At 44.7% G+C, this 12,864-nt stretch overlaps 1 protein-coding gene across 1 annotated transcript in view; it reads left to right on the forward strand.

The window, feature by feature from the left end:
* Positions 1–10,878, forward strand: part of LOC140201978 (uncharacterized) — a 127,470-nt gene extending 116,592 nt beyond the window's left edge. The window contains exons 13-14 of the mRNA XM_072266845.1: positions 2,441–2,484; positions 6,922–10,878. Of these exons, the coding sequence (XP_072122946.1) occupies positions 2,441–2,484; positions 6,922–7,035 (158 nt within the window). The 3' untranslated portion in view covers positions 7,036–10,878. The remainder of the gene's footprint in view (positions 1–2,440; positions 2,485–6,921) is intronic.
* Positions 10,879–12,864: the final 1,986 nt, after the last annotated feature.

The following is a 12,864-nucleotide window of genomic DNA, read 5'->3' on the forward strand; positions in this document are numbered from 1 at the left end:
CCACAGGCCATCGGTGGTTGGCGGCGTTGTCTGCCTGTGATTTCAGCCTGAAATACTGGCCGGGAAGCAGGAACATCGATGCTGATGCTTTGTCCTGACGGGCGCACGAGGGACTGGACAGGATGAGGAGTGAGAGAGCGTTCCTGCCCCGGGGGTGAAGGCCATGTGTCAGTTTGCCATCACCGTGAAGGCAGAGGGAAAGGAGAGGCAGGATTGAGCGGTGGATCAATTGGGAGCTTCTGTTGACACCATTCCCCAAGATTACCGTATCTTGACTGCTCTGAAGACAAATCAGCTGCCGGAATTGAGTTCTGGGGAAGTGGCAGCTGCTCAGCGAGATGACCCGGGCATTGGTACCATTTAGGCAACCGTCAAAAAGGGAGACATGGATCAGTTGGAGAAGACAAAACATGCATCGGTGCCTCCATTAGTGTGAGAGGTCCTGGATTCAAATCCCACAATTGTAACTCTCGGTTCGGCTACCGGCTTAATCTAAGTGATGATAGCCCCCGGCCCAGCCAAACTTAAGAAATCTCGTTTGAGTGGATGCTGAGTGATGTGTCCCCTGTTACAAATCAGTACCACGAGATAACAAATGGTACACAATAAGCGATTAAACAGTTGGGTTTTATAACTCTTAATTCAACTATATAGTTAGTAAAGAAACAGAAAAGAGAAAACAGCTCATTCTCATGAAACAGTCTATTGCGCTAACGTTGGAGCTCACTGATAAGCCATTCGTCCACCATCGACCTCCGATCGTCACTGACCTTCGGACCCTCGCTTCAAGTCCAATCCATCCGGCAGTCTACCAACTCTCTCCATTCGTATCTTCTCTCCTCATCTCTCCCCGGCAAAAAGCCCGTGAAATCCCTCTCCCAGACACACAAGAAAGAACAACATCCTGCTCGTTGGCTAACATGTGCCATTGTTTCCAGTCATCACCTAAACATTGCTGCTGCAGAGAAACCATTACCTTAGCAGTGAAACATTACAGCGTAGCAGTGAAACCTTTTCCAAGGTGTTACAGAGAAGGAAAAGTGGAAGATCAGATTGTTATTTAAATGGTAAAAAAAAATAGTAGCATGCTGCTGTGCACGGGGACTTGGGAGTGCTCGTACATGACTCACAAAACGTTGGTTTGCAGGTGCAGCCGGCTATCAAGAAAGCAAATGCAATGTTGGCCTTCATTGCGAGAGGGATTGAATTTAAGAGCAGGGAGGTTAAACTGGAAATGTACAAGGTACTGTTGGAGCCACACCAGGAGTTCTTGTCTCCTTACTTGAGGAAGGATATACTGGCTTTGGTGCTGCTGCAGAGGAGGTTCAACAAGTTGATTCCAGAGATGAGGGTGTTAGACTATGAGGAGAGATTTAGTCGTCTGGGAGTGTACATGCTGGAATTCAGAAGAATGAGCGGAGATCTTATAGAAACATACAACTTTATGAAAGGGCTAGATAAGATAAAGGCAGGAAAGTTGGTTCCACTGGTAGGTGAGACTAGAACTAGGGGAAAAGCTTCAAGATTCAGGGGAGTAGATCTAGGACAGAAATGAGGAGGAACTGCTTTTCCCAGACAGTGGTGAATCTATGGAATTCTCTGCCCAATGAAACAGTAGAGGCTACCTCAATAGATATATTTAAAACAAGGGTGGATAGATTTTTGTATAGTAGGGGGAATTAAGGGTTACAAGGCAAAGCAGGTAGGTGGAGATGAGTCCATGGTCATATCAACCATGATCTTATTGAATTGCAGAACAGGCTCGACAGGCCAGATAGCCTCCTCCTGCTCCTATTTCTTATGTTCTTATGAAACCTATCAAATATTGAAAGGCCTCGCTAGAGTAGACGTGGAGACGATGCTTCCTCCCTAGACTTCCGAGGGAGCCTTGGACCAGAGGGCATAATCTCAGGATAGGAGGATGTCTCTTTAGAACAGACGTGAGGAGGAATTTCTTAAGTCTGAGGTGATGAATTTGGAGAATTTATTGCCACAGACCTTCGTGGAGGACAAGTCATTGGGTGTATTTAATACAGAGCTGTGAAGATTTTGATCAGTAAAGGTATTAAAGATTATGGGGAGAAGGCAGGAGAACGGGGTTGAGAGGGATAATAAATCAGCCATGATGGAATGTGAAGTAGACCTGATGAGTTGAATAGCCTAATTCTGCTCCTCTGTCTTATGGTTTACACTTTTATAAGGCTTGATGCAGCCTGAATAACACAAAAGCAATCAACTCTGAGTCACGTGTGAGTCTTGCTTGCCATGCCCCTGTGGAGGCTCTGATGGGAAATGCTTCACATGGCATGTTCTGCAGTTTGCTGTCCCTGTCTGAATGCACCTGCTAAGGGTGAATTGAAGACCATTCATCACAATGTGATTTCAGTTCAATTATCATTCTTGTGTTGCAACTCTCAAACAAATTCTCATTTTATTTCAGCTGAAACCGAGGTGAATACACAGGCAGCCACAAATGTTACTGCGGTAAGTAACCTTCTTCAATATAACATTGAGGAATGTTTTCCATGAACACTTTTACTTCCTAATAAATCAGGTATTGAAAGTCTGTTAGATAAACACCATTACTTCCTCTTTGACATTTAATTCAGACACTAATATGAATTAGCAGTAGGAACAGGCCCTTCCACCCCACTGTTATAAGACTATTTCTACTCTCCTATACTCACCTCTACTTTCTGAGGAGGCTGAAGAGAGCTGGACTTTGCACATCCATACTCACATCATTCTACAGATGTACAGTAGGGGCCATCCTAACAAACTGCATCACTGCGCGGTACAGAAACTGCACTGCTGCAGACAGGAACAATCTACAACAGGCAGTCCAAACTATCCAACACATCGCCAGCACCAGCTACCCTCCATCAAGGACATAGATACAGAAAGGTGCTGGAACAGGGCCAGTAACATCATGAAGGATCCCACCCACCCTGCTCGTGGACTGTCAGGGAGGAGGCTATGTAGCATCCACACCAGGACCTCCAGATCCAAAAACAGATACTTTCCCCAAGCAGAAAGACTGATCAACACCTCCACCCACTAACCCACCCCTGCACACCCCCAACCACCACTACTTTATCATTTCCTGTCAGTCACCTTATGTGCAGACAGTCCTGTGCCTGACCTCACTTTATGGACATACAATCAATCTATGTATATAAGCTATTTATATAAGTATTTATATTTATTGTATATTTTTATTGGTGTGTTCTTTATCTTCTTGTGTTTTTGTGCTGCGTCAGATACAGAGTAACAATTATTTCGTTCTGCTTCACACTAGTGAAATGGAAAAGATATTGAACAATTTTGAATCTTGAAAGGATACCCTGTAGGATAGACTCTTAACCCACAATCTACCTCGTTAAGACCTTGTACCCTATTGTCTGCCTGCACTGCACTCTCTCTGTGACTGGCACACTTCATTCTGCACTCTGTTATTGGTTTATTTTGTCCTACTTCAGTGCACTGTGGTAATGATTTGATCTGTATGAACAGTGTTCAAGTTCTTCACTCTACCTCAGTACATGTGGCCAAGATAAACCAGTTTAACAATTTACCCTCAGACCTGCCCTGTTGTTTATTAAGGTCACAGTGGTTCAATTGTAACTGCAACTCCATAATCCCATCTCCTCCAGTGACTTTTCTTCCCTTTGCTTATCAGGAATCCATCTCTTTCTCTTTTAAAGACTGAAAGGCTCTTCTTCCAGTGTCCTATCAGGAAGAGAGATCCAAAAACTCAACCATCAGAGAGAGAAAATAAAATCACCTCTCTCCAAATAAAATGGACGACTCTTATTTTTAACCAGTGATGCTAATTCTGGATACCCTTTCAAAGCTAAAGTAAATTTATTATCCAAGTCCCCAAAACAATCCCGAGATTCATTTTCTTGCAGGCATTCACAGTAAATACAAAGAAACACTGTGGAATCAGTGACAAACCGTTCACAAGCTGGACAAACAACCAAAGTGTAAAAGACAACAAACAGTGGAAATACAAAAAGAGAGGGATAAAAATAAAATAATAATAATAATAATAATAAGTAAGCAAGAAATATTCAGAACATAAGTTGGAGAGTCCTTGAATTTGAGTCTCTATGTTGTGGGATCAGTTCAGTGAGATTTTGAGTCATGTTCAAAGGAACATCTTGCCTGTCAAAATCCTTCTCTCTTCAAAACAGAAGCTCACCTGGTGAGTCCCACCTTTCCTGGTGAGACAGCATGCCCGTTCCCAGTTTTATCCTGGTTAACCTTTCCTGGACTATTCCCATCCTTCTGTAAACAGAGACCAGGTTTGAACACTGAACTCGGCACGGTAGTGTAGTGGTTAGCAAAACGTTTTACAGTACGTGCGACTTGGGTTCAATTCCCACCGCTGTGGGAGTTTGAATGCTCTCCCCATGACCTTGTGGGTTTCCCCAGGTGCTCTGGTTTCCTCCCACAGTCCAAAGATGTACCGGTTAATAGGTTAATTGGTCATTGTAAATTGTCCTGTGATTGGGCTGGAGTTAAATAGGTGGTTGCTGAGTGTCACGGTCGAGGGGCCTATTCTGTGCCGTATTGCAATTTTGTAAAAAACTCCACGTGTAAATTGTTCTGAGACAAACTATTCTGAGGTATAACCTTGCAGGGAAACATTCAGCAAATGTCATTCAGATTTATTTATCAATGTACATCAAAACATACATTAACAACCAACACACCCAAGGATGTGCTGCGACAGCTTGCAAGTGTCGCCACGTATTTGGCGCCAACACAACCAGCCCACAACGTTCAACAGAACTCAGTTCAAGTTCATGGTCATCTGACTGTACACGGATACAACCAAATGAAACAATGTTCCTTCGAACATACGTGTATCACAGCACATAAAACCAAATATTACCATCAATACGTTAATAAAATATCATTCAATATGCATGTAGAGCACAGCACAGGTAAACAGTAAACAGTACACTGTCCTGGTGATGAGACCTCAGTGGTGACAGGGTATTCATTAGTCTCACAGCCTGAGGGAAGAAGCTGTTACCCAGTCTGACAGTCCCAGTCCTGATGCTCCTGTCCCTTCTTCCTGACCGTAGTGGGTCAAAGAGATTGCGGGATGGGTGGTGGGGACCCTCAACAATGCTTCAAGCTCTTCATCTGCAACACTCCCAGGAAATGTCACAAATAAGGGGGAGGGAGACTCCGATGATCCTCTTGGCAGTTTTCACTATAGTCTGCAGGGCCTTGCGGTATGATGCCTTGCAGCTTCCGTACTACACGGTGATGCAGTCAGACAGGACACTGAATGACACAATAGCAACAAGACAACAGCAAAACAAGCTCCTTTTCCACCCTCTCATCCCCTTACATACCCATGCTAACAACCCCAGGATAGGCCACCTCTGTGCCTCCAGTATTGGCTCCAGAATCTCATGCTGACAACCCCAGGAAAAGCAGCCTCCAGTCCCTTGGTCCCGGACTCTCAATTTCCCGTCTCTGGGCCATATGCACAGACTCGACCTTTGGTCCTCTACCTCAGTAGTCATTGACTTCGGTCTTCACCTTTTGGGCTTTCTACTTCTGAACTTGAACCACTGGGGATAAATTCACTTGCCCCATCACTGAACTGTTCCCACAAGCTATGGGCTCACTTTCGAGGACTCTTCACCTCAAGGTCTAATCTGCAGCTTGGTTCTTGTCCCTCCTGTGGGGTGAGGTCTTTCATTGACTCTGTTTTGTTTCCTTGTATTTTCTGTGAATGCCCACAAAAGAATGAATCTCAGGGTTGTATATGGTGACATATATGTTCTACAGCATGTTGCCGTTGTTGAGTGCTGTCATCAACGACTCATGGTAACCCTAAGGATAGTGTACTTGTCCATAGAGTTTTCGTGGCAAGATAGGGAAGTAGATTTCCAGGCCTTTCTTCTTCACAGATATGCTGCTGCCCAGGTTGGGACCTGGCTTTAAATGAGATGTGAGCATTTAGCACACTTAGAAATCTGGCTAATAGCTATAAATCTCTGCCTGAGATAGTTTTGGAGTCAGATACAATACGTTTTAGAGACATTTAAACAGGCACTCAAATATATAAGGCAGAGAGAGATATGGAACAGACGGGGACCAATTGAATTCAGTCGATCGGGAAAAGATCAGCATGGCCGTATTTCCCTGCTGTATGACTCGACGACTGCACGAGATGAAAGGGAGGTGTCGGATTCCAATGTTTTAACCCAAAGTTCCTTTGGAAGCCAGGAAATAGGCCCAAAACCTGTTGCTTCGAGATTGCTTTATTAAGCCCTTATAGAACAAAGAGACCTGGAAATGTAGAATTGCATAGTAATCTGCCCATCACCTACACCTTCTCCCTCTGGTTCCCCAGCCTTTATTCTGCCCATCACCTACACCTTCTCCCTCTGGTTCCCCAGCCTTTATTCACAGTCTACTATCCTTTCCTATCAGATTCCTTCTTCTTCAGTCTCTTGCTCCTTCCACCTATCACTTCCCAGCTTCTCACATCATCCCTTAACCCCCACCTCCACCTCTCTCACCCTCCCCTCTAACCTGGACTCACCTGTCACCTGCCATCTTGTGTTCCTCCATCTCCCTTCTACCCTTTTTATTCTGGCTTCTGCCCTCTTCCTTCCCAGCCCCGATGAAGAGTTCATGAGCTAAAACATTGGCTGTTTATTCCTCTCCATAGATGCTGCCTGAACTAATGAATTCCTCCAGGATTGTGTGTGTGTCGCTTCAAACTAATCGCATCGTCAGTATCTCTGGTGTCTAAGATCCCTGAGGTTACAACAGAAACTGTGTGTTTAGTAGCCAAATGTAGCAATGTCCTGTGGGGATGGGTCAGATATAAACCAGGGGTGAGTGGTTTGTTTCAGTACTGTAAACGTCTGTGTTTTTCTGTTCCAGTCAGAGCAATCAGAGATATTTTATGCTGATATTCAGTTCCTACGGCAGAACGCAGCTCCAAGAGTCAAAGTCATTGAGGAAACAACCGAATATGCTGTCATCAAACGTACCTAGTGACTAAAAATAATTCTTCAGCAGCAGGTTATTAAATAAGTGTGTGCTTCTTGCTGGTAACTATCAGCACACGGGAGTCCAGAACATCACACCTTCTCAACTTCCGTCAACTACAACACGATTGTTAGGGCAATTAATTTGCTCAGGATTTTCAATTAAAGTTGGTCACTAATGAATTGGACACGGACTGTGAAGTGACTAGAGAATAACGCATTCAAGAATCAAGGAGGAGTGACTCACTAACGGTGTGATTGTCAAGTCTTTCAAAGAACAATAGTCACAGCCTTTTTTATATCTGCGCACAGAAAGTCAATTACATCAATCAAAGTTCAAAAAGTCACTCCTGTGCGTTTTATCCATTCCCACGAAAATGCCAAAGATGGTCTCTTGTCTGCCCACAACACATAGAGATAGGTTGTCAGAACATACTTCAAACTAAGATAGACTATTGCAAGCATGCTGAGAACCCTGGCCAAATGATGAGTCTTTATTAGAACACTCAGTCCTCTTTTATTGTCATTTAGAAATAAATACATGCATTAAGAAATGATACAATGCTCCTCTGGAGAGATATCACAGAAAACAGGACAAAGCAAAGACTAACACTGACAGAACCACATAATTATGACATATAGTTACAGCAATGCAAAACAATACCATAATTTGATAAAGAACAGACCATGGGCATGGTAAAAAAGAAATCTCAAGTCCCAATCGACTCCCGAGTCCCCGATAGCAGGCAGCAAAATGGAGAAACTCCCTGCCATAAACCTCTTTAAAGCACACGGTATTCGGGGTAAGGTATTGATGTGAATAGAGAATTGGTTGGCAGACAGGAAGCAAAGAGTGAGAATAAACGGAACCTTTTCAGAATGGCAGGCAGTGACGAGTGGGGTACTGCAAGGCTCAGTGCTGGGACCCCAGCTGTTTACAATATATATTAATGACTTAGACGAGGGAATTAAATGCAGCATCTCCAAGTTTGCAGATGACACGAAGCTGGGCCGCAGTGTTAGCTGTGAGGAGGATGCTAAGTGGATGCAGGGTGACTTGGATAGGTTAGGTGAGAGGGCAAATTCATGGCAGATGCAATTTAATGTGGATAAATGTGAGGTTATCCACTTTGGTGGCAAGAACAGGAAAACATTATTATCTGAATGGTGGCCGATTAGAGAAAGGGGAGGTGCAACGAGACCTGGGTGTCATTATACACCAGTCATTGAAAATGGGCATGCAGGTACAGCAGGCGGTGAAAAAGGCGAATGGTATGCTGACATTCATAGCAAGAGGATTCGAGTACAGGAGCAGGGAGGTACTACTGCAGTTGTACAAGGCCTTGGTGAGACCAGACCTGGAGTATTGTGTGCAGTTTTGGTCCCCTAATCTGAGGAAAGACATTCTTGCCAAAGAGGGAGTACAAAGAAGATTCACCAGATTGATTCCTGGGATGGCAGGACTTTCAGATGATGAAAGACTGGAGTGCCTAGGTTTATACTCTCTGGAATTTAGAAGATTGAGGAGGGATCTGAGTGAAACGTATAAAATCCTAAAGAGATTGGGCAGGCTAGATGTAGGAAGATTGTTCCTGATGTTGGGGAAGTCCAGAACGAGGGGTCACAGTTTGAGGATAAAGGGGAAGCCTTTTAGGACCGAGATGAGGAAAAACTTCTTCACACAGAGAGTGGTGAATCTGTGGAATTCTCTGCCACAGGAAACAGTTGAGGCCAGTTCATTGGCTATATTTAAGAGGGAGTTAGATATGGCCCTTGTGGCTAAAGGGATCAGGGGGTATGGAGGGAAGGCTGGTACAGGGTTCTGAGTTGGATGATCAGCCATGATCATACTGAATGGCGGTGCAGGCTCGAAGGGCCGAATGGCCTACTCCTGCACCTATTTTCTATGTTTCTATGTTTTTATGTTTCCAAGGCACCGACAACTGCCGATGCCTTGGAAGCAGTCAACCACAGCCAACACGGAGTCCGTCCATCCGAAAAATTCGAGCCTCCGACCAGCCCCTCTGATACAGCCTCCCGAGCGCCATCCTCTGCCGACTGCCTTCAACTTATCCCCAGCCGCCAAAACGAGCAAAGCCAAGGATTTGGGGCCTTCTGCTCTGGAGATTCCAGTTACCACACAGTAGCAGCGACAGCAAAGCGGGTATTTCAGAAGTTTTCCAGATGTTCCTCCGTACTCTCACATCTGTCTCCATCAAATCAGAATTGGGCACGGTCCCCTACTTGACAGATTACAGATATCATTCACCGGAGAGGCCGCGCCCGCTGCGTCACACTGCCATCTTCTCCTCCCCTATTTATTTATGATATATTGAAAGATCATGAAATCCTTAGATCCAGTAAGTCATTAAAATACAAAAGTGTAATTTGTTTTGTGTGAGGGAAAACCAGGCACACTTTTTAATTGACAGAAAATTAACAGGCGACAGGGTCCTTCCTACAATCTGTGACCCTCCCTGTCTCCATCTTGTTTACTGTGCTGTGTTATGCACTTTGGCTAGCACTCTGCATATTGCCAATTAAAGGAAGGTGCAGGGGGTTAACAACTCAGACATTTTAACCCTTTATTCAGAATTTTCTTCCACAATTCTCCCACCCCGCCGTAGACCGGTGTCTGCAAAAGAGACCTCATAACCTGGGGGTAGCCGCCACATCTTTAAACAGTCTTCTTCACTGTATTCTGGGTCATACCTTTTGCCCTTAACTCGACGGTACATAGAAAAGAGGTGATTTGTTGAAAAGGGTTAGATTGCACAATTGAATTAGATAGCCAAATCATATTATTATTATTATTATTATTATTATAGTGATAATAATTCCATAATGCACCAACTATCAAAGATGTTCCCCTGGGACCCACAGCCCTCAGAAGAATTATTCTCTTATCTCTACAATGATAGAACATAGAATAGTACAGCACATTACAGGCCCTTCAGCCCACAATGTTGTGCCGACCATCAGACCCTGCCTCCCATATAACCCCCCCCCACCTTAGATTCCTCCATATACCTGTCTAGTAGTCTCTTAAACTTCACTAGTGTATCTGCCTCCACCACTGACTCAGGCAGTGCATTCCACGCACCAACCACTCTCTGAGTAAAAAACCTTCCTCTAATATCCCCCTTGAACTTCCCACCCCTTACCTTAAAGCCATGTCCTCTTGTATTGAGCAGTGGTGCCCTGGGGAAGAAGTGCTGGCTGTCCACTCTATCCATTCCTCTTAGTATCTTGTACACCTCTATCATGTCTCCCATCCTCCTTCTCTCCAAAGAGTAAAGCCCTAGCTCTCTTAATCTCTGATCATAATGCATACACTCTAAACCAGGCAGCATCCTGGTAAATCTCCTCTGTACCCTTTCCAATGCTTCCACATCCTTCCTATAGTGAGGTGACCAGAACTGGACACAGTACTCCAAGTGTGGCCTAACCAGAGTTTTATAGAGCTGCATCATTACATCGTGACTCTTAAACTCTATCCCTCGACTTATGAAAGCTAACACCCCATAAGCTTTCTTAACTACCCTATCCACCTGTGAGGCAACTTTCAGGGATCTGTGGACATGTACCCAGAGATCCCTCTGCTCCTCCACACTACCAAGTATCCTGCCATTTACTTTGTACTCTGCCTTGGAGTTTGTCCTTCCAAAGTTACCACCTCACACTTCTCCGGGTTGAACTCTGTCTGATATAAGTACATAGCTTCATCGCACATCTGTATTTTGCACTATTACTGTTTAATGCACATTTTGTATTCTTTTTCACACCTCAATGCTTACATTTTGTATTTTAAGGTATATATATATTTCTCACTGAGCAATCTTGCAACAATAGGATAAATAAAGTTTTATCTGATCTTATGTATCTGTTTCATTCTTTTCTGGCTCTGGTTGGCTCAGTGGGTTCTGTTTTCAGTTTCATCAGGAATATTGCCACAATGTTCTTGTCCTATAATGGCACACGTTCCTCCTTTCTCAGCTAAAATAGAATCTAAGGCCATCCTGTTTTGCAAGGCCACAGTCTGAATGGCTATTACTTCAGAAGTTAAAGGCAGTTAATCTGCCTTTGTGTATCCTCCAAGGCTGAGGCAATGCCCTTAGCTAATTTTTCAAGGGTGAAGTCATATTAATCAGTTCCCGTGCCACTTTCCCTATCCCATAATAAGGGAAGTCTATCATCCAGAACTCCTCTGTGCTTATAATCACCCTTTTCTTCTGCAAGAGAGTAAGGAGGGGTTGGGTCATGAGAGTAATGTACCACAGGCACCACAAATCCAGGGTGACAGTATCCTGTCCAGTTAAAATGTAGCCGGAGTAAGTTCGATCCCCGCATTTCCAATATGTGACCACGGAGATCTTTCAGAAGTAATATGGTCACCACACTGTAAACTAGAATTTTCTCTGCACATACTCATTCCTTTACATTGACCCATCTTAGCCATCTAACACCAGCACTTTTCAGCTGTCCAGTTAGCTCCATGCAATCTTGGCATATTACGGTCTGTTAAATTGAATTGAATTGACTTCATTACTTACATCTTTCACATACATGAGGAGTAAAAATCATTACATTACATCTCCGCCTCAATGTGCAATCATAGTAATTTATAATAATTTATAATAAATAGAACAGTCAATGTAATACAGAGTACATCTAGATCAGCATCAGTTCATCAGTCTGATGGCCTGGTGGAAGAAGCTGTCTTGGAGCCTGTTGGTCCTGGCGCTTATGCTGCGGTACCACTTCCTGGATGGTAGCACATGGAATAGATTGTGGTTGGGATGACTTGGGTCCCCAATGATCCTATGGGCCCTTTTTTACACACCTGTCTTTGTAAATGTCCTGAATCATGGGAGGTTCACAACTACGGATGCGCTGGGCTGTCCACACCACTCTCTGCAGAGTCCTGTGATTGATGGAGGTACAGTTCCCATACCAGGCAGTGATGCAGCCAGTCAGGATGCTCTCAATTGTGCCCCTGTGGAAAGTTCTTAGGATCTGGGGACCCATACCAAACTTCCTCAACTGTCTGAAGTGAAAGAGCTGTTGTACATTTTTCACCACACAGCCGGTGTGGACAGATCACGAGGTCCTCGGTGATGTGGATGCCGAGGAACTTAAAGTTGTTTACCCTCTCAACCCCAGATTCATTGATGTCAATAAGGGTTAGCCCGCCTCCATTCCTCCTGTAGTCCACAACCAGTTCCTTTGTTTTTGCGACATTGAGGGAGAGGTTGTTTTCTTGACATCACTGTGTCAGAGAGATGACTTCTTCCCTGTAGGCCACCTCATTATTGTTTGAGATAAGGGAGAATGAGGCAGTCATAGATGAGAGCTACAGGGAGGTAGTCACACCTAGGCTGTCGGAAGCAGGTCGTTGGGTGACAGTCAGAAGGGGGAAAGCGAAGGTGAGCAGACAGGTAGTGAGAGCACCCCTGTAGCCATTCCCCTGAATAATAAGTTTACCGTCCTGGATACTGTTGGGGGGGACGACCGACCAGGTGTGAGCCACAGTGGCAGGGCCTCCGGCACTGAGTCTGACCCTGTGGTGCAGAAGGGTGGGACAGAGAAGAGGAGAGCTGTCATCATTGGAGACTCAATAGTCAGGGGAGCAGACAGGAGATTTTGTGGACGTGAGAAGGACACCCGCATGGTTTGTTGCCTCCCGGGTGCCAGGGTCCAGGATGTCTCTGACTGGGTGCATGACATCCTGCTACGAGAGGGAAAGCAACCAGAAGTTGTGATACATGTTGGGACCAACGACATAGGCAGGAAGAGGGATGAGGTCCTGAAGTGTGAGTTTCAGGAACTAGGCAGA

This window comes from Mobula birostris, chromosome 8 (genome assembly GCF_030028105.1).
Source record: "Mobula birostris isolate sMobBir1 chromosome 8, sMobBir1.hap1, whole genome shotgun sequence".
NCBI lineage: Eukaryota > Metazoa > Chordata > Chondrichthyes > Myliobatiformes > Myliobatidae > Mobula > Mobula birostris.